The sequence below is a fragment of the Cantharellus anzutake genome (assembly GCF_015039405.1).
Source record: "Cantharellus anzutake strain C23 chromosome Unknown EI90scaffold_11, whole genome shotgun sequence".
Taxonomy (NCBI): Eukaryota; Fungi; Basidiomycota; class Agaricomycetes; order Cantharellales; family Hydnaceae; genus Cantharellus; species Cantharellus anzutake.
Window position 1 is genome coordinate 1,538,998 of NW_024066961.1, and position 22,955 is coordinate 1,561,952.

Below are 22,955 nucleotides of genomic sequence, written 5' to 3' on the forward strand. Positions count from 1 at the left end.
ACATCGCCTCCCACGGCGAGGAGATGATTGACCCTCTGCTTCAGCGACATGGTCAATAATGGGTGGATGGAAGGGTGGGGAGGAAAGGTCGGACGCGCAGCGGGTGAGTAGAGGCTGCGCAGTTCACAACCATGAAATTGCCGCAAAGCGCAATTCATCCCATTGCGCACTTATGGAAAGTCTTGCGGCAGATTCCATCCTCTAATGCAGAACCAACTGAGAAATCGATCCTAGCTGCTTACACCCATCTATCTTGGCCCTGTTCTAGGTTCGCCACAGGAGATTTGATGCAAAGTTCGGCAACAGGAACGAACATTCCAAGAAGGCTAGCGCCAGGCGCACATGGGCTGTTGCATATTCGCAAAATGCACCCCGCAAGTAACAAGAAGATAGCGGAATGGGAGGATTACCACCGCAGCTAATGACCTTGCCGTGTCACTGTGATCCGGATGAAGCAAGTAAGTGGTTTGACAATGGTGCAGACTCCTGGTCTTTTCCGAATTCCCGAAGTTTAACTGCAACTTACATAGTTGAGGAAACTCCCCAACCCAATCCTTCTATCTCCAACTCCGCCTCCAATCCCTCTACCTACTACGATCCCTCAAAATCTGAACAGCAATGAACAGCGGAAAGACGCATATGAGCAGTGCCTTTCACTGGAGGGGCGAGAAGCATGGGGTCTCCAGGTTCGTGACCTTGAGAAGGATTACTTGGAGAACATTATGAACCGCCTCAGTCCGGATGTTGTTGCACGTGTCCTGGGACGAGGTTTGCTTACGGCTCCTAACGAGCAAGGATTTGACGAATTAACGCGTGAGATCACTGCATGCAACGGCCGACCAGAGAAATTAGCTGGGCTTGCCCATTTGTGCCTTTTGGGCTAATTCGTGTTTGTGTGGAGCGTTTTCAGCGGCCTCTGACACGCTCTCTCGTTTTCAATCCAAAAGGTCCCACGCCCCAACTATCCAGGCAATCCTTTGAGCAAACAAAGCAGAGGGGGTCTCCTTTGCTCCAGCAGCCCTCAATCCCCGATACGAAGCTGAAGCAGCTCGTGAGCACGTCTTGCTGCTTGTGTTGTTGTTCCTTCATCGATGCACTCCGCCAGATCTTGCGTCGCGACAACTATCGCTGCATATTCACTGATCTCTTGGATTCTTCGGCAGAAGGGGAGGGTTCTCCGATGGAAGAGGATATCAGCACAGAGTCAGACCTAGTCGAAATGACTGAAGACAACATGCGTGTGCAGGAAATCAAACCTACGCTCGGTATTACATTCGTCTCTCATATCGTCGTAGGTCACTATCAGAGGGCAGTGCACAACAGGAAAAGGCAATGACACCCATTTTCCGGAGGCCTCATAATTTCTGATCCAATTATTTCAGCTTGGCCCGGCAGCAGTGTTGATCGAGCGGTTTGGAGGTATCCCCTCACAGATACTTGGGGATGAAAGTCTGAACGGTCCCTTAAATGCATTCACAGCGTCGGCAACGCCTCACCAGCTGTGGATGGTGCCAGCTAAGGTACTCGTTTTTTCCACTTTTCACCCTCGTTTCTTGGATTAAATTGTTGCTATTTAGGACAAGGAAGGTCACGCCATCACTAATACTTGTGTTGTGAAGCACTTTCAGGGCGACAGATTGCGAGAACGATTTGGGATCAAAAGAGTCGTTACGCTAAGAGTGAAGATGAAGAACCTCCCCACCTCCCTGACTCACGTCTTATCGCCCTGCATGCTGCCTGTGCAATGATTCTTCACCTGTCTGGTGCCATCGAATATGTATGGGATTTTCTCTTTCGAGAACCCAAACCGATCTCGCTCATGACCGAGCCAAATGCAGCCCAAGAGCTAACCCAAGCTCTAGAGAAGTTACAGTACATCTCTGCGGTAGCCTGATGAGTTTTCCTTTATTTATTGATCGGTGCATGTGGACTCGCGAACTGAGAACATTTCTTTCTTTCTTTCTATTTTTTTTTGGATTGAACGTCAGCACATCAGCACACTAGCAAGAAGTGGAAATTCGTCTTTCTCTTAGGTAGATCATTGCTGCTATTGACGGGTTTAGGAGATTCAGTCATTCCCACACCCAGTCAACAAGTAGTTGCGAAATAATCCCTATCCTCCAATTTCCGGAAAGTCCATCACATGAAATTACACAGCTGTGTGGAAGCTGCACTGATATACTACATAACCAAAAATGAAATGAGATGGAAAAGATAAAGAGCATTCCCGTCCCATTTGCGTAAGGGCAAGGAGGGCCGAGGGGAGTTGAGTTCGACTTTAGGAATTATAAATTATAAATTAGTGTTCATCCGCCCCTTTCTGACCCCATTTCACACCCCGCGTCACTCCACCATTCCATTCCTCTACACGATGCGTCGACAACAAGCTAAAAGTTGATAGCTCCGTGCCTACAAAGCCGATCGCGAGTGATTGTATCGCGGCGTCCATAATGGTAGATGTCCATCTAACAAAAGGGGTGGGGGGTTGTTATATGAAAGGAAAGAAACAGGAGATGTAGCGCCACTTACGATCCCAAAGTTCGTCTCAAGTCCATTTCGGCGTCATCATCTTCAAGAGCAAGACGTCGCCAACCAAATAACTCCACTTCTTTCCAATACAGACTCGAGTCCTTGTCATCACTCGAAAATACAACATGTTCAACGTGAATCCCCTTCTTGGTCAGTAACTCCTCTTGAACTTCCTTGACGCGTACATGGTACGCCGATGGAGGAGCGAGGCAGTCGTCGGCTGCACCATCTCCACACCACGATTCAAAGTCTTGACGACGAATGTGAACGGCAATGAACTGTTTGTGTGCAGAGACGTGAAAAAAAAAAAAAAAAAAAAAAAAAAAAAAAAAAAAAAAAAAAAACGATAATCCGTGTATTTCCTCACACACACTCACATGTGGTGTCGTACCCTCTTCCGACGTTCCAAATAACCTCCGGATGTACCTCCTCCCAGCTTCGAGTAACGGCTCGTTGAAATGTGCGTGTCGCGCAACGTTTCGCCATCCAGGGCTCCACTCGACACCAAACATGTCCTTTGGAAACGCTAACCCTGCATAGAAAATGTAGTCCATGCAGAAGAGATGCTGTATAGAGAAAAGAAAAAGTAGATGCTCAGAAAACAAAACAAAACAAAAACAACAAAAAAACGTTCACTGAACGTTCAAAATGCACCAACCTCGTCCGGAAGGAGTTCATGTTTTTCGTGTCTCGATGGAACGGGCTTCTCGTTCTCTAACGCCCATTGGCGACCTTGTGGATATGCAAGACCTGAACAACATTCTTCCATTTAGTCATCGCATTGCCTGGAGCCCCCCGTCGTAAACGCACTAGATACAGCAGATATTCGGGGAGGCCACCCGGGAGGTCCGAACGAAGCCCAAGTAGGGGTGGTCGTATAAGAGGGATCTAATCAATTGTGGTGTGGACTTTGTTGTAAAAAACGCGGCGTTGTAAAAAGTCGGCAAGTTTGTAAACTCACCGATGAACAGGATTTCCGTGACGCTGCTCCATCTTGGTTGTTTCTCGGGTGCACCTCGTTCCCTGAATTTTTTTGAGCGTGAGTAATGAGAAGAGGGGGAGGGAAGAAGGTGTCCATACCATGTTGACCAACAACCTATGATATCAGGGTGCTCTGACTCTGGGGTCTTCACTTCCGACCAGTCCAGTATGGGCCATTTGAGCGAGGCACTGAACGAGGAGACATTGAAGACTTGATTGAAGTATAGTTTCTCTCGAGTGTCGACGTGATGAGAAAAGGATGGGGGCGGAATAATGGGGATCCGGTCGGTCATCATCGCCAAGTATATTAGATTCATCTGTTGAGAGAGAGATGAGTGAGGAGTGAGCAATTTGGGATGGGGGAAGGACTGGGCGGGAACGTACATAGGCCATAAAATCGTTAGCTGATAAGAGTGAGATCGATGCTATTGCGGGACTGTGTAATGTTTCACGACTTACTGAATCCAGCGCTGCCCCATGTCTGTAAAGGGTCAGTCAGCAGAAGTGTCAGTTCTTCCATCAGCTCGACATACCGTAATGTAATTCTTATCAGACCAGAGATTGTCTGGGAAGAAAAAAAAAGAGCAAGTTAGGGTATGCACCTTGGGTTGTATTCGTGCTTACATACCACGGAAGGAGAGCGTCGGATGAGAGAAAACGGTCAGATTTTGTCTAAATAATGATTGCTCCCCATCCGATTGGCGTAGATTGGGCCGAGGCGTTGCGTCATTTGCTGGGCAAGCCGCGTTGTCGATGACAGTACGTGGGACGACAAAAGATGGGGCTTGTGGCAGTCTCAGCATTGCGGTAAGCAAAAGAAAGCAGCAAACGATCGCTGCGGCGACGACGGCATGGAGGTGTCTCCTCGCACTTGACATGAGGGATAAAAGCGGAAGAAGGGATGGATTCACCAACGGACGCATTCCTTCCAAGGCTACCTAATTTGAAATTGCGCCTGAGCGGAAATTGACCCCGGCCGCGCGCACGTGTTTGGACAGGCACCATCATCATCCGCCCATGTTGTTGAGTTGGAAAAGATGGAAGTTGGACCCGAAGGATAGTTTTCTGATTGCAGGAAAACGAAATTGAGAGAACGAGATTGGCAAAGCTTGGAAGAAATGCCAAACTCGCCAATTTGCGGATCGATGTGATTTGGAGGGGCCGGGGCCACGCGCTTTGGAATCTGGATCCGGAGAGCGGGAGAAAATGCCAATGTAATTTAAACCATTCCCATCGTTGACGGTGCTCAGCCTCATCACAATCTGCATCGCATTATGTGTTTAAAGAAAAAGAACACAACTTGCCTGCAATTCGGTGTGCGTTTTTTTTTTGTGGATATTTTTCGAGAAGGCGCCAAGGTTCTTACTTAATTAATTCAGCCCGGATGATTTCCTCGACTTCGGTGCCCACAAAGAGACGCTGGTCACCTGCCTACCACTTCGGCCATTCAATTCAAATCCAACATAGTACATACACCTTCTTCATGAACCTCCACACCCTCGGGCACAGTGAATCCTATGCTGACGTCCTAATGGAGCAAGCTCACCCAGCAAGCATTAAACTCACCGTGAAGTGCGGCGTGTGACCACAAGCCAAATGCTGTCATGGCACTCTCTAAGCTCCAAAGCCCAAGGCAAAGGGAAACTTGCGTTCCCAAAGTTGGCCACGCACGACTTTCGGGTGCTTAAAAAGTTGACTAGTTATGCGAATAGATGCGGACGCCATGACCTTTTTCTGCTGAAGACAGTACTCGATTCGATTCAACTTTTCTTCCTATTCTTCCTGCTCCAATTTATTTTGGTTGGTACTTTACCTGGTGTGGGGCTGCGGCAATTTTTCATACGAAAAGCTAGATTTGTCATCATCTCTTATCCATCCATATCATGATTAATTCCCCCAATCCCGCGGAACGCTTCACAGACCTTCGGCTTCCCACTGACGTGTGGACTATGCATTAACCAGCCGCTCCACTCTATCCATTCTCAGTGATCCGAAGCTCTGTATAAGTAACAATCTGTGAGATGCAGCAGCATGCCAGGAGGATCATCGTGTCAAAATTCATTCACCATCGGCTTCATAGATACATCTAACTCCTCACTATTCTGCCATTAACCCTCTTTCTGTGTAATCTACGGCGACTCGTCGATTAGCTGGACGAGGGGCCTGTAGAGTAAGACACATCGTATATAAGCTATGAGGAAAGTCGTGTGGTAAGTTGGCAAAGGGTGTGGTGTGGCGAACGGGCTTTGAGCCGAGTGCTTTGGCGGGTGCTTGGAGTGAGTGACCCTAATTCAACACTTTCAACGGCCGCCTGGATCATCCGCGGAATCGCACGTACGATCGCGCGTGTCAATACAGGTTCCGAGTGCACCAATCCCCATGAAAGGTACCGCTCAAATGACAAATGAATGCTTCGAATCGTTCCCCTCATCATCGGCTGCGGTCCGACTTGCAACTGTATCCACACGAGAGTAATTAATGAAAAAACACCGGACGGATATGGGATTACGATGGTTGCCTATAGCTTGCGGAAGCCGAGGGGCCCCCTCAACGTCATACCGTGCCAAATGTTGCGGCACATACCGACTGGCACGGGCACGTGTTAGTCAAATGAACCTGGATCTTGGCCAAATTCATTATTGGTTGCATCTGTATGGCGGGCCATCCTCCACCTCCACCTCCTCCTGGGGCATTATTTGGGGAGAAATATCTTGACATCCCTACCCAAGTGCGTCACATTCCATCATGCACCCAATCATTTTCGCTCAACTTAGCCTTCTTTCTTTGTAGCGCATACTCGTCCTGGGGTTACTCGCCGCTTCCCAAGTATGGCCACCGCGTTTTATTGTACTCAGCATACGACCTCATTTGTCGTTTATTTCCTAGGCGATCAAGTTTGGGGAGTTTACTGCTTCCCTTGTAGAACATGACGGACCAAGTGCATCTCTGTTGTTCCTCAAATGGACGTTCCTTGACGCCATCCTGTTGTGGTTTCTTCCGTATCTACGCATACCGAGGTGTGCCCAGATTCATTCAGTGTTAAAAATTCAGACCCTTTCAACGTGCATTCACAAGACTTCAATTCGATCAACGCGCTCGTATCGCCCAAATAACATTGTTAACTGGGTTTAATTATGTCCTGTTCGGAAACTATGTCGTATGTATTACCTCCCTTTGTTTATGCGCTCCCGATGGTTACCCCTTCATAGATCTTTCTGGGAAAGTTTCTACCTTCCCCTATTCGGGGTACGTTCTGGGTTTTCATTGGTCATGGCCATCGCTCAACACGACATGGTTTACTTGGCTTAGCCATAATGGGACTCTTCGAATATGATGAACTTACAATATCCCAAAGACGAGTCAAGATCCAAGATGTGATTGATTACGGCGCCCACCTTCTTGGACAGCATACCGTACGCATAACCCCAATTGGGTACGTCTCAGGTCCAAAGTGATTGATTATCTTTATATACATTGATTTTTTTTCTTCTTCTTCTTCTTATTAGTGCGGCTATATTCAACCCGGATTCCTTGCCTTTCTGTCTCGCCAATCCAAGTGTTGGAGTCTTAATCCCCATCCTCCTCAACAACTCAAAGTCGCTCTCACTGCTCCAGTACTCAATCGCTCCCCTTGGTGACAAAGGGCCGAGAGACTACATCAATGTGACGTCTCGAGAACTGAACAAGATGCAGAGCATAGCGGCCGCGTACTTTGCCGAGCAAGATCGATTATTGGGATCTGCCGAGTCCGATGAGGATGATGAGGACGACGACGACGAGTTGGATGAAGGTGATGGGGCTCTTGCTTCGCGAGTCCGAACTCCACAATCCCAGCTCAAGATGATGATATCATCCTCATCCTATGCTACTCTTCTCGCAAGGAAGAAACTTGAAAAAACTCAAACAATGAGATACTTGCGTATTACCCGACCAGGCACTGTCAGGCTTGAACGTATTTTAGACAACACCTATGCAGATGTCCGTATCCGACGGTATTCTGGGAAAATAGATACAGCGGTAGTCGAATGTCCTTCCGCCGTATTCAAGACGGGGGATCTAGCACCCTTGCAGTGTACAGGTGGTACGAAGCAGGTGTTCATCGACGTACGTGGCACTACGCCATTAACGCTTCAGTGGCATCGCGTCATTGGTGGGAAGAAGGAACATTTCACCGTGGAAGGCATTGAAGGGGGTTCTGAGGTATATATAGCTTAGTTTTGCTTTTTATCGAGTTTTCAACAGCGCTTTTTTTTTAACCGAATTACAAGTAGAGTCGAGGTCTTCCTTTAGCACAAGAGGTGAAAATACCATTAGACCTCCCTCTAAACGTGCAAGGATTACATGTCTACACGCTAGAAACGGTCACAGATGGTGTTGGAAACGTCGTCGATCTTCCATTCGCCACATCCCACGAATCAGACGTTCAAAAGTCCATCACCGTACTAGGCCGCAGTTCAGTCAGTTTCCGGGGTTGTGGGACTGGCCCCGATAGGACGGTTGACCTACTCCAGGGAAAGGAAGGCACTATTACGATCGCCTTCAACAACCTGGATCCTGCTGACGGACCTTGGACTGTGACGATTTCGTTCCAACCTGTCGATTCTAATAAGGGTAGGAAAGGCTGGACGAAGGAATTCGCGTCACAGTCAGGCAAGAAGACGTTGACGATTGGGGTCACTGAACCTGGTGAATATACGATCATCAAAGTCCAGGGGAAAACGTGTCCTGGTGATATCTTGAGTCCGGAAACTTGCAGAGTTATCGAACAACCCAAGCCGACAGCTGAGATTACATTCCAAGGCATACAAGAGTGGTAATGCGTTTTTTGAACCGAACCTATAAAAGCTTGGCTGACCCATTTTCCTTAGTTCAAGCGATACTGGCGTTTCAGCCACAGCGTTGCTGCACGGAACCCCACCATTCGTATTGGTATACACAGAAAAACACGATAAAAACCCACCAAAGACTCTGGTCAAGACCTTCAATAGCGCCCGGGGCGAGATCGTGTTGAAACCGGAAAGGAGTGGTAGCTATACCTACACCTTCATCCATATCTCGGATAGGAATTACCAAAGAGTTCCGATCGCTGGCACTCCGTCTACCACTCGACATGTTCATCCGTTGGCTTCTGCAAACTTTGTTCGGGGCGTCGGCGGCGGCGGTATGACGAAGCCTGCAGATTCTCGCATCCATACGAGTAATTGCGAAGGGGACTTTGTTGAAGTTTCCCTGGATCTGAGTGTACGCCGAACAGTTCTTTTTTGGGAGGACGACCCATATCCTTAACCTGATAATAATGATTGTAGGGCACACCGCCGTTTGTGGTAGACTTACAGCTGGTCGGACCTAAAGGTTCTGAACTTCGAAGTTTCAGATCTCTCAACGAGACTCGAGAGACCGTGGAAGTACCCATATTGCCTGAATTCCGAGAAACTGGAGGCACAATGGAAATTGATTTGGGTGAGTGTTTCTTTTCAGTTCAATCACATTTTTAAGCTATATTTATACCCATCATAGTCAGCGTTACGGATGCCAATGGTTGTCGTAGAGCATTAGACACTACGGGTATCTCCGTATTCGTGAAGCGCGTCAAGGTATTTGTCCCTATATATTCAAAGGCAAAGGCAATAACACCTCTCTAAATAGCCGACCATCAAGGTATTACCATTATTGGCTTGCTAAACCGCCTTCTGATGTCGATCCGCTAGTTCTATTCTACGGACAGCACTCGAGAGGCGCTGATCTTGGATACGGAAACAGCCCATTTGCCCCTTCGCTTGACAGGAGATGGGGTAAGTGGAAACTAACCCTATCTATAAGACCTTTCGGGCCTTACATAGCTCCTATTTGTACAGCCATGGGATGTCTCCTATCAAATAACCGATCCGGCGGAAGCAGATGCTGGGTCGAGAGGCCCCACCGGTCGAGTGGCCCGCATTCGGTCGGCGAACGCCAATCTTGATGTCAAGCAGCCTGGGCTGTACACTTTGACCAACGTACGTGCAACTCAAAGCCTGTTCTATATATCTGCTGTCTAAGAGGTGTCAAACAGGTGAAGGATTCGCATTGCCCCGGCCGAGTCATCCAAGAACAGTCAACGTATCTCGTGAAAACTATTCAACGCCCATTTGCGGTGTTTGGAGAAGATGCCGGGTAGGTATACTTGGTCAGTCTTTCAACGGGGGGAGAGAGTTTCATTGTCGTTTCAGGAAATTGAGCCTTGAAGGAATTATCGTCCGACCACCTGTTTGTGAAGGGAACGAGGATTTCGTAGACATCCAACTGCAAGGTATTTAGGTGTACTGACCGTCCCTTTTCCACCGAAGCGCTTAAAATAGCCTATAGGACGCCCCCCGTTCCAGGTCATTTATGAATATGCCGGCCAATCTCGAGAACGACGTATGCAGGATCGTATCACCTTCAACAGCATTCAAAATACAAGCAATCTTCAACTCAAGACGAGTGAAACTGGGCACCATGAGTACCATATCGCCAAAGTGGGAGACTCAGCCTACCCCTTGGTGTCGTCACCAGAATTACGTCGCTTGAGTGGTCTGGTATTAGCACAGGACGTTCTGGCCCGGCCTTCGGCCCACTTCAAGTCGTCCGGCACAGGATCTGTCTGCCTGAACGACAAATTCATACCTAAAGCGACTCACGGTAGCGATGGAATCGTCATTCTTCACGGACAACCCCCATTCAAGCTAGATTTGGCAATAAAGGACTTGGCAACAAGCTCCGTCGTGACAGAGAGTGTGGAAGTCTCGTCGCACGAGTGGAAACTTGAACTTCCCAACTACACGTTCAAGACAGTGGGACCCCACATCATCACTATCGAATCATTTGAAGATTCGTCTCAGTGCCCCCCATCGACAGTGGAGTTAGGGCCTCAATCCTTCAGAATCGACGTTGCAGAAACAGCCGCCATCCTTCCTTTTGAAAGGAGGGAGGACTTCTGTGTTGGAGACGTCCTACAGTTCCAGCTTGAGGGCAACGCTCCGTGGAAAATTGAGTAAATGACTTAAACGATCTCTCATTTCCTATGCACAGACATCACTGAACGTGCTTTGCAGTTACAGGTTCGATGGAAAACTCATCTCCGCAACCTCGAAAATTCCAAAGTTCAGCAGAGTAGCAGAGAAGCCTGGCATGTTCGAAATCGTCAGCATCGCTCACCAACAAGCTTCTTGTCAGAGTTCCGTGTCCGATCTTCACATGAATATCAGGCCGCTGCCATCTGCCCGTGTGAGCCAGGGGAAAAACGTCATAGAAGATCTTCGGGAAGGTGTGTAACGCAATTTTTTTTCGCCGCGACTAAAGGTGCCTGTTGGCTGATCCGTCCGCGTTTACTAGGCGAACAGGTGCGCGTTGTGCCTTGTTAGAGTGTTGGCCTGCTCCGCATTCTAACTAACTTCTTTTTTTTCCCATAGGCTGAGATAGTCTTTACCCTTATTGTAAGCTCCACCCACACCTTCGACACAAAGAGAAATTATTGATGTCCTAGCAGGGAGAACCACCATTCACGTTCACATACCAGCGGGCTTCGTTAGAAAGCCACAAAGGCACGCATCGGATCTTGGAAACACATACCGTTTCTGGGGTCATGACTTATGAGTACTCGATATTTTCTGCATTGGAAGGTGATTCAGTTGATCCCCATTCTTCGTAACTATACCATATACTGACTCGATACTTAAGGGACATGGACAGTAACATTTATATCCGATAAATACTGTCGATACCCACCTGTGGCTTCAAACTCAAAATTCGAGTCGATCTGATGACCGGCCGCCTTAAAACTTGCATTTGTCGACGCCGCACTAACGCTTTATATCACAACCCACATCACCGCTGTTTCATAACAATAACATCCACCAATGGAGCACAAGAATCTGATGATCGCTGTAACTACCGTAAAATAACTCCCTCTAAGTCGCTGGCGCGAAGTTCCCCAGAGGTCCATCAATGAGGCTTTCCAATAGTTTGGATCCATTAATGATGCCCGTCGTTCCAATCACAATCCTTCTCCCTGTCAAGGAATGATGAACGGGCCTCAAATACCGAAAAAGAAAAAACTTCATTTGATCGTACCTTTCATCTGAGTATTGAGCCATCGCAAAGCAGCAATTTCCGTGAATGTGCAGCCTCCTAGGAAGAAAACCATTGTTGTTGTCTGTCTCCCAGAGGCTGGTACGGAACCTATGAATTCGATAAGCCCCAAAACATTGCAGTGAAGATGGGTTGCCGCTCGTACTGAAGGAAGTAGTCTGAGTATCTACTTCGTTACTCGGTGTTGCGCCGTGTTGAAATCTATCAACTGTCGCTCCTGGTATAGATTTAACCGCATCTTCAAACCCTTTCCAGCCGTTGATGGGCTGCGCGAAAGGAATTACGGGAGTTTCCGTCGCTGCGCCTTCACCTTCGCGGGCGGGAGTATTCCCGTCGGGAGAAGAGAGCACACCAGTCTTGTGGGCGACACATTGGACCAGGCGAACGCTGAGAGGTGCATATCCAGAGTAGACGAAGGATATGTCCGTCGGAGATGATTCATCTGTATCGGAAAGCAGTCGGAGAGCCTTTCTTATGTTGTTGTAGAGTAACGGAGCTGGGGCAGTTTTCGGGGCTGGAATTGGGGAGATTAAGCCTGTGGCGGTTAGAGAGAGGAACATAGGAAGGTAGCTGTATCCATATGTCTTGAGACAGCATGAGATGTGGTCATCAGAAGCAACGATGCAGGTGAAAGACACTGACCTGAAGAATTTCTCGTTTCAGGTTTTCCAGTATCTTCACCTTGATGCCTCCAATAGTCAAATTCGCCAGGCAAAGCAATCTCGTGACGATATGCATGGGTGCTTGCTCAGACACGAGGCCTTCGATAGCTGAAACTTGCGCCGACGTATCGTAGCGTTGCAGAAGGTCTGTATCCATCCAAAAGCATCATGACGTTAGAGAAAAGCCCAAAGGTAACGTGTGAAGTTGCCGCACTCTGCTGTATTTCCAAGCTCTTGTTGAAGTGTTCATGCTTGGTTCGAGCAGCGATCTCCTCTGAAAGCCCAGTATCTAGCTAACAACGGCGTTAGTGGACGTGAGCCTCTAAAAGGTTTCACTGACGAAGTCTCAAGGCTTGATGTTCACTTTGAAGACCCCCGAGCTTGTTAACAAATTCCCGCAGTTGAGTTACGGTCTGTGCATTATGCCGGTTCTGCAAAAAAACATTTAGTTTTACTGGTTTGCTCCTATGATTGCTTTAGATACCTTGTACTCTGTGTCAAGCTTCCTGGCTTCCTTGCTAAGCTTCCCACCAACAATCGCGAAATTTGAGTCCCTCAGTTGAGCGAAGAGTAGATCTGAAGACTTCAAGTGATGCTTCTTCTTGGCCTGAGCAGATGCGCCAGGCAGTGACGGAGCGGTTGAAGGGCCTGGGGACGCGGTAGCAGGTTGTTGTGCCGCAAGGAGAGCGGCATCGACTTTGACGTGCGCTGCAGTGATTGTTTGCGAGTGAGCCATGTGTCAGGAAGCGCACGAAGACGGGGGAATAAGAAAGGTTACCCACAATTTTGGATGCTGAAGAACTCGTCAATGAGTCCCTCGTAGGTGAGCTGCGTTAGCAGGGGAGTTATGAGGTCGACATTTCTGTCTATAATGATGAGTGAATCTATCGCCTCCGACACATTCGTCAAGGTCGCAGGTGTGCGGGACGAAGGCGCTGGCTTTGAGCGAACAAGAAGTTCAACCAGTTTCTACCCGATACGGAGGCCCCAATCAACAACGGACAGCAAACCAATTTAAGATTGCATACCTTTGCACCATCGCCTTTCCCTAATATCCGAGGAAATAGGCCGTACGCTTGCTGTATCGTCATCAGAGACTGTGAAGCATAAAAAATGGACGACTCGTCGCCATCCTTGCAGAACGTCAACCTGACGGAATCAGTCGACCAGGTCGAGAGGGAGACGCACCAAGTAAATCTCTCTCCACACACGGTCCAGCTCCAGGCTGATCAAGTCATCCTCGAGTGGGATGAATTCCAGTTTGTACGAACTAATGTTGACTTCGCCGAGAACGCCTTCCTCTTCGAGAATACGGTCGCAGAGAACAGTTCGACGAGGAACAAGGACAATGTTGTATGAGTGAGAGGTGGAAGAAGCGTTTGATTGCTTTATTTGATCTAGTAGGTTTATTCAGGAGTCGAAGAACGGCTACGCAAGTTCCACTACCTGCTATCATCTTCATCCATTTAATTTCGGGGCGACACAGGTACACGACATTTGCAGTGGAGGCATTGAGAGGCCCTGGCTCTAGCCAGAACATTTTATCAACTCCATGATGCTGTATGATAAATCTTCATGTGACATGGAAATATAGCAAGTGGCAAGATAATAGTGTTGACCTTGAGAAGTGACACCTCCGTGACGAGGCTGAGGGGCCCAGCAAGCGAGGGATCGAGTACGAGTGTTTTCGCACCATTCACCTAGCGAGCAGCTATCAGCAGAAATCTAGATGATAAATGTAAGAAACAGGACCTCACAGCATTCAGAGCGTCAACCAGGGCTCGCTGTGCAAGCGTCTTCAGCATACTGAGGTCCAAGATGCCTTGACCCAGTGCCTCATTTTCCAGCTTAGACTTTTTTCCGGCTTCTGGATGCTCATGGGAGTGAGTGGCAGTGGCAGGTGTAGCCATCAAAACTCTGGACAAGCGCTGAATGGTTTGACGGCGCTTAGATGGCCGAATAGACGGGAGGTGCCGATCAAATCACGCCGCATCCAGGCACATGAACACACCGTTTGTGTCATTCCCCCATAAGCGTGTCCAGCTAGGCAGGACTCCAGCCTCTATGACTTCGTAATATTAGGTAGATGTCCAGGCGACATCAAAAGTAGATCGCCGTGCCCGTTGGTCAGCGGATCGATCCTATGGGTGATGCTGCTTGGATTTGAGTTGCAGAAACCATCCAATCCCGTCGCGTTACCCTGCTGGGGTGTGCCTAGGTCTCAGGGTTGCCTTAAAAGAAGTTCACTTCTTCGCACAGTTGGGGCAGTTTCCAAGTACTCGGTTCAAATTAGTCATCCGTAATACTCTTCGCAGTCTTCGCTCCGAGTCCCTGGGCACGGATCTTGATAGTTGCGCTGGATTCACCCGGCAACCTTGAAGTTGCCATCTGTGCATGCAGTTGCGGCATTCCAAGCCATTTTCCAGACCGGAAGCATCAACCAACCCCCATATACCCCCGCAATCGTTGATCCTGCTCCGGCGAGTCTCACCCCGAGAAGCGCACGTGTTCCCCCGCAGTATCTTGACATATCCCCAGGGGTACAGACCTAACCCCTACCCTTTACATTTGTTATATGGCATAGAGTTGGGGCCGGACCTTCAGCTAATAAAATGCACCGAATTTTCCTTCTGTAGTCACGCAATCGTACGTGAAAAAAGGGAGAGGTAGACTTGGGCGGAATTCTTCTGCTTCTTTCTCCACGTTGAGGTGATCACCCATGATTCCCACCCCCTTTGTATCTGCTAACACACCTCCAACGCGATTCACAAGCTCCGGTGTCAGCGGTGAGCTCATTGGTCGATCTGCTTTGAAATAAGCCTCAAGGCATGGCCGTTGATTCAGAATTAGGATTTCTTGAACCCAGAATTTCCATTACAAATTTGCCAAATAGTTTTCTCACCTCCATTCGGAGGGTTCCATTTTGTTCATGCAAAGGCGAATGAATACAAACCCTCCACGAGCGCAACTTCTTCTGATTGAATCGGCTCAAACGATTCTCTCCAGGGACTGTGTACGTTTAGCTCCGTCCTGAGCCCTTTACGAGACAAGGGGTTCATAAAGCACGATTGCCTATCGTCCCTAACAGTAAATCAAGATTCACGGTTCGGTGAGGGAGTGCCGATTGCCGACTGTGCCGGAAATAGTCAAGGATGTGGAATGGTCGTTCTTATTCGAAACGGTGGGATGCGATCCCTTCCTCATGAGGCCTCCCAAGCTGATGTGTTCACTGCATTTTGTTTTAACCACAGAATTTGCGCCAATGAGCTGTTCGCATGCCGTGGGATGTTAACATTTCTCCTCTTAAGCGTGACAAACAATCACTTTCCGTGTTGACACACCGGGGCAGGTCATTGCTGCGGCAGTTGTGCTGATAGTGATATATAGGAAATTTGTAAAGAGAATGGCATCGTGAGGAATCCATGCGTGAGCCGGGATCATGCGTTCGGTTGTGGTGGCGTATGGTGCACATTGCAAAGCGTTCTCCCATGCAATGCATTCTTTCCATTCCGGTTCGATGGTTGTGTGCTGCTGCGGTCCGAGACACAACAACGCAGACCGTTATATGAAATGTTGTTCGCATTCAACGTTGATAGTGATTGATTATCATAAATACCCATGCGCCAACAGAGGCAGAAATTCGGGTCAGTACAGAGTGTCGCGGATCCGTTGTGAGGCAAGTAGAAAGAGGGTGACAAGGAGAACGCTCGAAATGTGCCAAATTCAGTAGGGCAGCCGCGGCACCCAAGGTACAATTTTATGGGATTGTACATACTAGTGCTGCTCTCCTAGGGAGCTTTCTAGTCCTAATATGTATATTTTAATTTCTGCCCTTCAATGAATTTTCAACTTGAACCGATTAAGTAATCGTTGCTCAACCTCTGCCGATTTGTGTACTGCTGGTCATGGTACGTGAAGTCATGAGCAGTACTGTCACTCCTATGAGCGGTGCCTCCTCCAAAGGGGGAAACTGATACCCGTGTTGAGAGGCTTGACAATTTTCTTGATCTCTGAACAATTATCAATATGTTGGACCCAAGATTCGGGACAGTTCAGTTATTGTCAGTTTGCATCCGTTTTGTATGATAATAAAACCTCAACTCCTCGCTGCAACGATGCCCGTCGGAAACCCCTTCGCCCCCTCCTCCAACCGCTCTTAGTAGCTCTCCATCATGACTATCTCCTCGTTTAGAGGGTCTTACACGTCCTATTTTTCCCCAATGTCGCTCCTCAGCCTTCCCCCTGAGCTCCTCACAGAAATTTCGAGCTACATTCCAGATCGACATCCTACCCTTGGTTATGTCACAAATTCCAGCGACATTGCTGCATTTTCATCAGTGTCAAAGGGCCTTCGTGCTATTGCACGACCAGTCCTTTTCCGAAGCGTTCCGATCACGTCCAAGGTGCGTCTGGACAGGCTCAAGGCGGTTATGCCAGATGCCACCGATCCTTTGGAACTCATACGGTTCGTTCACACCCCTTTGGCAGCAAGGGCCTCGCTCATTCTGGTTTTTTTTAGGGAACTAATCATTGTTATGGACGTGGATTTTGTGAAAGCCTTCGAACACTTCGCCTTGTCTTACTACAATGACCCAGCCCCATCGGATCCCCTTTGTCCTTTCCTCTGCTTGATTTCTATCCTCTCGCGCACATCACGCATACATACCCTTCGCATGCGCGTCGCCCACGCCCTAGGGACTCACGCTTTTCCGAGACGCCACTCGTCAGTCCTTGACGCTGGTCTCCCTGTAGGCAGGGCTATAGCTGATGCACTTCGGCATGTTGAGCCATTTGACCTGCTTTCACTGCGCGGTCTCGAAGTCGATGGCTTCCAGGACATGGAGTGCCTCTTACGACTCGCCCCTCGTCTGGAGAGACTCAAACTTAGCATGCCCGCTGGTTTCGGCATGGGCGTCAACGAGCAGCTTGTGAAAGCATTGACCTGTGTGCCTCAACTCAAAGAGCTTTCATATGACCCTGTCACTTTGTCTCTCCCCCGGGGCGCCGTGAATTATGATGATGACAGTGACGTTGAATCTGAAGGAGAGGAAGATGACAAGGACTTTGAGGATGACCCCGCCAAAACCAGCTGTGACTTGCTAGTTGCTCTTGGTCGAATTCTTCCGAACCTGGAAGTACTAGAGCTTCAGCCTCGCTGGTTTGGGAGTGTCACTCTCTTTTGTTCGAGTCCCCCGCTGCCTGCAAATGTTCGTGGGATTTCGTTAATTTGCCCCGCACTATGACTTACTTTCCTTCCCTTTCTAGGTCCTGATACGGGCTACCGCATACCTTCCCAACTTAAAACGCCTATCACTACCATCATCCGTACTTTCCCCTGAACAGCACACCTGCCTTCGCCTTAGGTCTCTTTGGAAAGTTACGCCCTCGAAATCTCTACCAGCACTATTCAATGAAGCTCTGCTTCGTAAGCGCACCGAAATCCTACAGCTTGTTCAATCAGCCGAGCTTGACACCATCAAGGAAATTGCACAGCACGCGCCAGGAATAAGATCAGTTTGTTTTCTCAGAGTTGCACAACCACATGAGATTCGGGAGCACAGCATATCCTATCTCGTGCGAACATCTTCCGCTTCGCCAGGGCGCCATACTGAGGACAAACGCCGTGGCAAACTGTCCGTTCGTGTCGAAGACATCGAAGTTGTGTCACCGAACGATCTCTATTTCCATCAGCGGCGGATCAAGCATACCCTGAGGATGCCAACGGTGGCGTTGCCTATGTTGCCACTGGGTATTCCATCACCCGATCTCAGGGCTTCTGCCATCTCCACTGACCAAGATGACTGAGAATAGAATAATTCGAGAGCCAGCTGACTCCAACTCAAGACCAGAAGACTTGCTCATTCAGTCTCAATCCACCGGAATCATCACTCTCAAGCATAGTTCGACAAGGTGGTCTCCACGTTACCTCATTACCCATTCTTTATTGGCTATTTCATTAGACCTTCCACTTAATGCGCATGCAACACGCTCGTTTCTCTTGACTGTCGTATTTTACTATACCTCGGACCATTCCATTGTCTTTTATCGTCCTCTCCTTATACCCTTTTGTAGTATGGAAATCCATGAATACTGTATCCATTTTTACGTTGTTTTGTACCTGCTCAGTGGTTTGCTTCATCGAAATATTAGTATTCCAGGACTTCGGATTCATTTCTCCACTTGAACAAGGGGCGTGCTCCCGGTGATTCATCCCCATACATCAAGCGAGTGAGGAGGTGCCAATCTTGACGCTACGGATCACGTCGAAGCCAGGGACGCAGGGATGAAGATCTGCTTGGATTGACCACATCCGAAATAGGGCATTGAAGCGGAAGGCGCAACATTACGCCGGGAAGGACGCGGCCAACGATCCATCACTGACACTGACATACGTGGTGACATGCTGTAGGTTAGAGTTGGCTTGAAGAGAGGCAGCCGATCAAATCAAATCGGAATGATGCGCTGGGTCGGAAAAGGCCGGCCCGCAGCGGCCACTGGTCACCGATCGCGACACAACTGATGCTGGGAAAGAAGCTATGCAGAACGACACGAGCTTAACAAGAGTACTTGGTTTATCTCAGCATACAGAGACGCGGACCGTAAACTCAGTACGCATCATCATCGCGGCGTTTAACTTTTCATCGTGAGTAGCCGGGCCCAATAATCGTTATGAGCTAACTCTGCGGCTACGCCCGACAACGACAAGGATTTATCCCCATTAGTAGATACTACGTAGTCGAGTTTATGGTACAGCTGGGCTATTGAAAATGCGAAGGAAAAGGGGGGATATGTGATGATGAGGCGGCGGTGTTAAAGGCTGCATGTCATCATTCCTTCACAATAAGTAGATGCTAAGTCTTAGGCTACCCATTATATATGAATGGCATCGATACAGTAAGTTGATCAGTCTGAGTTCTCCCTGGCTAGGCAACCTTACTGCGCTGAACAAAAATAAAGGTAAAGGGGACAATGTGGACATGTCTGCAGCCCCTTTCCCGTTCTCAGCTTCTGCACAGTAATGCTGTCGGATAGACCGATCATGACGGCAGCCAGTGCCCATAATATTCGGTCCCAATCGTTCGGTCCCAACCCGTACGTATTAGGGCGGCTTTGTCATTGTCCTGTCATATATTCCTCGTTCAAGTTATTAGCCTTTACGAACTATTTGGAATAATGATCGTCATCCGGTTTGGTCACCCACAGCGTGAGATCCCCGCGGGAGCCATGGTATCAACGTTACCTTACACCGCTAATTTGCTATGGAATGGGCAGTGCGATAAAAACTGTATGATCTTAAAACTCATAGTAAACTAGAACAGGGGCTCTGTGGTTTTAGTACCCGTGCTCATGCGGCCATCCACTGTTGACACTCGTGCAATGTAATGAAGAGTTGTGAGGTCAGGAGAATATCGACGTGGTCGTCATTCTCCAAAATGGTCCCTTTCTACCACTCCTGGGCGCATCCGGAACAGCTCTTGTCCAACATTTATGTCGTTGGAAGCCCTCAGACCTCGAATGAGGTGCTTGTATGAACTGGGCGGACTTGAGTTGAAGCAGATATCCTTTCAGTCTCCAAAATCTGAGCCTCGAACTCCCCCTCCTCGATATTAGCCGCAATGCGACCGGCCCCTCATTCCCCTAGATGTAACAATGCTATTCACCATAGCCCGGAATCCAAAGCCCGCGCCTCCAAGCTATGAGTTGTCCCGGGAGATGAGCCTAAATTAACAGAGGCTTCTGGAGGGATAGATCCGGCTAGCAATGTTTTTACTACCTTTTGGCGTTTTCACTACTTGGGAAAATTCAGGACCCCTGTATAATGGGATCAACCACCCAAAGCACCGACAAAGGTACAGACCTTTTCGGAATCAACACCGCAAGTTCCAGCCTAGCAACATATCATTACTGTAATAGCATCCCAGTCTTAGCACACAGCCTAACGCAACGAATCAGCATTCCCTCGGAGCTTTGTGGCGATCCATCGCTCACAGCAGTAAACTACGGGATAAGGCAAGCCTGAACCCTTTCTAGAATTTCACCAAAGAGGGAGAATGCAACCAGTTATTTGCTAACAAATTCATGAGAACGCGCCGTAATCCACCCGGCCCTTTCGACTCCAAAGAACCAACGATATGATAAATGATATAGTGATTCGGTTGGGATAGAACAAAATGATCACCTCTCTAAAATCTATGTCTATCGTCCATCCCAGCATATTCTTCCGGCTGCACGGGCCAGCGGGGGCTTCTCGCTTCTCGAATGCACTCCATCCAGGAACCTTCCACTAGGGGAAAGACATCAGTGGCTGCACGGATTCTATCCATACAATGGGTCTCCCAACTTGATTCTCAACCTCCAGAAGATCAACGCTACGAGATCTTTCAACATTAAGTTTTAATTTCCCCATCTCACATGAAATGTAGCACTGCATACACTTGACGGAGCTCAGAACCGGAGTGGGGGTTTCCATCCAGTTTAGAAGATTGCAAGCTATGGCTAACAGTTTCAATCGGGGCGCCGGTACCGCATGCTTAAAGATACGGCCGTTGAAAGGCCGGAAGACCCGTCTCGTACAACGATTCAACGGCCGCCGACATCTAATGCGGAATCACAAATAAGCAGAATTTGCCAAACGGGAACCTTTCGGGTCTGCTTATACCGTGTAACGGAGTCCTGATTCCATTCCCACGATGTGTGGCCGGATAAGTACGTGCGGTGGAGATATGCTGCGAGATTAATTTCATCTAGCGTGAGTACTAATCACAGCTTACGAATTGAGTGACTCACTTCGCTATGAATTCCCTTGTGACTCGTCAGCCAGGTGTCTCAGTACTCCGCTGAAGACGGAGAAACTGGAGATAAATCCTTCGATCATAGCGATCATAGTCCGCCGTTCCTGGGTACCGTAGGCAAACAAAAGTGCGAGTGGTCTTGGCCCAAGCGCCAAGATTGGCACCACTAAAAGATATACAGGATCGAGGTGATAGACACTTACGTTGAGCAGCAATGCCTACCAGCTGAGCTGAGCACATCCTTTGGTATCATAGTGAAAACAACTAGGTACATTTGCACATCAAGAGTGGTGGGGAGGACACAGCTAAAATTTTCGCATTTTCTGATGAGAGCGGAATGTCACCAATATCCTCATCCAACGATGATGCCAACAAAGATGGCGAGGGAGGCTGACACTTGGAGCGGTGCGCTTGGTAGTCGATTAAGTGGCTATGGACCGAATGCGGGAATTCGGTTCTCGCGATCCTCTTGAAGCATCTCTTTAAGAATTTGGTCTGATGGCTCGTAATCTGAGAGATGTCCGGCAAACAATGCATTGAGCTCATATCCAGCTAAGTTCAAAACGGAAGTTTGATCCACGCCTAGGGATTCCTTGATGATTTCGACGGCCCCCCGGCACATGAACGGTTAAGGGTCGGCTTCGCCATGGTGATCCGTTCGTATGCGGAGGCTGTATCGAGCGAAAGTCTCTAGCTAAAGATTGTATGAGAATTCCGCAGGACGCGCCATGAGGGTTATGGCCACTCACAAGCTGCTGTGTCCGATCTCGGGTTTCGTCCTCTTTTTTGGGATAAGCATGAAGTTCGGATCTCGGCATCAAGACGGGAGAGAGATCACTTTGTCCCCCATAACTGCGTTTCATACGAAACAGTGGATCGTTCATCGTGCGTCTGCGCATCAGAGCGGAGACTGATAAATACGCTGAGCGTACAGGAAATTCCTTGATAGGGGAGAAGGACTCCCAGGGCTTGTCACCCAGCAGCCACACGCTAGAGAATATCTGACCTTCCCAATAAATAAACATGTGGCGAACGGCTAACTTGCAAAAAAAAAAAAAAAGATCGGAAGCTCATCGAAATAAAACATAGAACCAACCATGTTCCACGGTAATGGGAACTCCAACGTAGAATCTTACATTGAAGGAACCATCCAACACAAGCGGCTGGCGAATGTACTGCGATTCCAGAACAAGAGGGATAGTGAGATATTTTTTGTCCACTTGCGTTCGCTCTGGGTCTCCACTTGCCGAGCGCATTGAGCACAACCATCGCTTCTCCCTTGCTAAACGGTATTCTACGGGGGAGTGCATTGGTCCTGAAAACCACTCACGATTGGTGGACACAAAAGGCAACCTGTCTTGACAGTACTGCTGCCTACGTACAGGATTCAAGGCAATCGTTGCACAGATATAAATGAAGTAGTGGCAAACTTACAAGTGTTCTGAATCCATTGGGTGAAGGGGTCAACGACTTGAAGGGCGCATTTAAGTCCACGGTAACATACCGCGTGTCTTGTCAATTAGGGAAATCAAGACTTGTTTGCAATTAAAAACAGATTTGGCCAGAGAAGCAGTGCGGACCCAGTCCCTGTCATGCTCGGGGTGATGAGGTATATTCGGACTGTCATAAAGCGGTTGATCATAAGAGGCATCTCCGATAGGAGATGTATCGCGATAATGCTTTTAATCGTTCGGATTCACAGTGACTCGTCGGTGCAGGTAAGTTATGCTTTGTTTTGCAAGATGGAAATTGGATCTAGGAGTTCTTCGGCTTCAGGTCCGCCCGATTGATGGAGCAGCATCGGCAGGTGAGTAGACTTTCACCGACGTCCTAATGCTGGGCGCCTCGCAATGGGTCGCAACAATACTCCCGTTTCGGGAAG

At 48.5% G+C, this 22,955-nt stretch overlaps 6 protein-coding genes across 6 annotated transcripts; 3 read left to right on the top strand and 3 right to left on the bottom strand.

Moving 5' to 3' along the window:
• Positions 1–449: 449 nt before the first annotated feature.
• EI90DRAFT_3119881 (uncharacterized protein) lies at positions 450–1,894 on the top strand (the record flags this gene model as incomplete). Its single annotated transcript, XM_039063258.1, has 7 exons — positions 450–458; positions 531–813; positions 948–1,051; positions 1,106–1,291; positions 1,383–1,520; positions 1,578–1,587; positions 1,620–1,894. 7 exons carry the CDS (start codon positions 450–452, stop codon positions 1,892–1,894), a joined length of 1,005 nt encoding a protein of 334 aa, XP_038919445.1.
• Positions 1,895–2,120: 226 nt separating this feature from the next.
• Positions 2,121–4,841, bottom strand: EI90DRAFT_3046566 (uncharacterized protein). Its single transcript, XM_039059478.1, has 11 exons — positions 4,139–4,841; positions 4,044–4,075; positions 3,970–3,991; positions 3,895–3,914; positions 3,610–3,827; positions 3,491–3,552; positions 3,340–3,417; positions 3,188–3,279; positions 2,907–3,095; positions 2,530–2,807; positions 2,121–2,465 (listed from the first exon to the last, which is right to left on the bottom strand). Exons 1-11 carry the CDS (start codon positions 4,431–4,433, stop codon positions 2,300–2,302), a joined length of 1,452 nt encoding a protein of 483 aa, XP_038919446.1. The 5' UTR covers positions 4,434–4,841; the 3' UTR covers positions 2,121–2,299.
• A 1,280-nt stretch (positions 4,842–6,121) lies between these two features.
• Positions 6,122–11,529, top strand: EI90DRAFT_3046569 (uncharacterized protein). Its single transcript, XM_039059479.1, has 22 exons — positions 6,122–6,238; positions 6,301–6,336; positions 6,397–6,527; positions 6,586–6,667; positions 6,720–6,756; positions 6,820–6,943; positions 7,017–7,710; positions 7,782–8,323; positions 8,379–8,751; positions 8,817–8,970; positions 9,028–9,104; positions 9,157–9,168; positions 9,219–9,302; positions 9,366–9,506; positions 9,563–9,663; positions 9,720–9,799; positions 9,856–10,522; positions 10,584–10,795; positions 10,864–10,871; positions 10,941–10,964; positions 11,018–11,150; positions 11,209–11,529. The coding sequence occupies exons 1-22, from the start codon at positions 6,164–6,166 to the stop codon at positions 11,289–11,291; spliced, it is 3,870 nt and encodes a 1,289-aa protein (XP_038919447.1). The 5' UTR covers positions 6,122–6,163; the 3' UTR covers positions 11,292–11,529.
• EI90DRAFT_3046573 (Sec1-like protein) lies at positions 11,208–14,240 on the bottom strand. The gene is made up of 13 exons (XM_039059480.1): positions 14,039–14,240; positions 13,901–13,981; positions 13,728–13,839; positions 13,470–13,678; positions 13,310–13,414; positions 13,064–13,250; positions 12,766–12,989; positions 12,622–12,712; positions 12,496–12,570; positions 12,262–12,428; positions 11,765–12,203; positions 11,602–11,709; positions 11,208–11,539 (listed from the first exon to the last, which is right to left on the bottom strand). The coding sequence occupies exons 1-13, from the start codon at positions 14,189–14,191 to the stop codon at positions 11,439–11,441; spliced, it is 2,052 nt and encodes a 683-aa protein (XP_038919448.1). The 5' UTR covers positions 14,192–14,240; the 3' UTR covers positions 11,208–11,438.
• Positions 14,241–16,354: 2,114 nt separating this feature from the next.
• EI90DRAFT_3046582 (uncharacterized protein) lies at positions 16,355–18,445 on the top strand. The gene is made up of 4 exons (XM_039059481.1): positions 16,355–16,746; positions 16,801–17,488; positions 17,547–18,086; positions 18,194–18,445. Exons 1-3 carry the CDS (start codon positions 16,454–16,456, stop codon positions 18,084–18,086), a joined length of 1,521 nt encoding a protein of 506 aa, XP_038919449.1. The 5' UTR covers positions 16,355–16,453; the 3' UTR covers positions 18,194–18,445.
• Positions 18,446–21,507: 3,062 nt separating this feature from the next.
• On the bottom strand, positions 21,508–22,684 carry EI90DRAFT_205177 (uncharacterized protein). Its single transcript, XM_039052483.1, has 4 exons — positions 22,508–22,684; positions 22,170–22,447; positions 21,823–22,109; positions 21,508–21,767 (listed from the first exon to the last, which is right to left on the bottom strand). The coding sequence occupies exons 1-4, from the start codon at positions 22,522–22,524 to the stop codon at positions 21,702–21,704; spliced, it is 648 nt and encodes a 215-aa protein (XP_038919450.1). The 5' UTR covers positions 22,525–22,684; the 3' UTR covers positions 21,508–21,701.
• Positions 22,685–22,955: the final 271 nt, after the last annotated feature.

What these genes read in the sequence shown, in the direction of transcription:
- EI90DRAFT_3046566 (XM_039059478.1), bottom strand. Translation starts at nt 4,433, where the DNA reads ATGCGTCCGTTGGTGAATCCATCCCTTCTTCCGCTTTTATCCCTCATG. An exon ending in ATGGGGCAGCGCTGGATTCA is followed by an intron (nt 3,915 to 3,969) that starts GTAAGTCGTGAA and finishes CACTCTTATCAG; the next exon opens with CTAACGATTTTATGGCCTAT. An exon ending in AAGAGGGTACGACACCACAT is followed by an intron (nt 2,808 to 2,906) that starts GTGAGTGTGTGT and finishes GCACACAAACAG; the next exon opens with TTCATTGCCGTTCACATTCG.
- EI90DRAFT_3046569 (XM_039059479.1), top strand. Translation starts at nt 6,164, where the DNA reads ATGGCGGGCCATCCTCCACCTCCACCTCCTCCTGGGGCATTATTTGGG. An exon ending in CACAATGGAAATTGATTTGG is followed by an intron (nt 8,971 to 9,027) that starts GTGAGTGTTTCT and finishes TACCCATCATAG; the next exon opens with TCAGCGTTACGGATGCCAAT. An exon ending in GTGTTTGGAGAAGATGCCGG is followed by an intron (nt 9,664 to 9,719) that starts GTAGGTATACTT and finishes TTGTCGTTTCAG; the next exon opens with GAAATTGAGCCTTGAAGGAA.
- EI90DRAFT_3046573 (XM_039059480.1), bottom strand. Translation starts at nt 14,191, where the DNA reads ATGGCTACACCTGCCACTGCCACTCACTCCCATGAGCATCCAGAAGCC. An exon ending in TGTGGAGAGAGATTTACTTG is followed by an intron (nt 13,415 to 13,469) that starts GTGCGTCTCCCT and finishes ACGTTCTGCAAG; the next exon opens with GATGGCGACGAGTCGTCCAT. An exon ending in TACTCAGACTACTTCCTTCA is followed by an intron (nt 11,710 to 11,764) that starts GTACGAGCGGCA and finishes TCGAATTCATAG; the next exon opens with GTTCCGTACCAGCCTCTGGG.
- EI90DRAFT_3046582 (XM_039059481.1), top strand. Translation starts at nt 16,454, where the DNA reads ATGACTATCTCCTCGTTTAGAGGGTCTTACACGTCCTATTTTTCCCCA. An exon ending in GATCCTTTGGAACTCATACG is followed by an intron (nt 16,747 to 16,800) that starts GTTCGTTCACAC and finishes GGTTTTTTTTAG; the next exon opens with GGAACTAATCATTGTTATGG. An exon ending in GTCCCCCGCTGCCTGCAAAT is followed by an intron (nt 17,489 to 17,546) that starts GTTCGTGGGATT and finishes TTCCCTTTCTAG; the next exon opens with GTCCTGATACGGGCTACCGC.
- EI90DRAFT_205177 (XM_039052483.1), bottom strand. An exon ending in TCCCATTACCGTGGAACATG is followed by an intron (nt 22,110 to 22,169) that starts GTTGGTTCTATG and finishes TTTGCAAGTTAG; the next exon opens with CCGTTCGCCACATGTTTATT. An exon ending in GAGATCGGACACAGCAGCTT is followed by an intron (nt 21,768 to 21,822) that starts GTGAGTGGCCAT and finishes TACAATCTTTAG; the next exon opens with CTAGAGACTTTCGCTCGATA.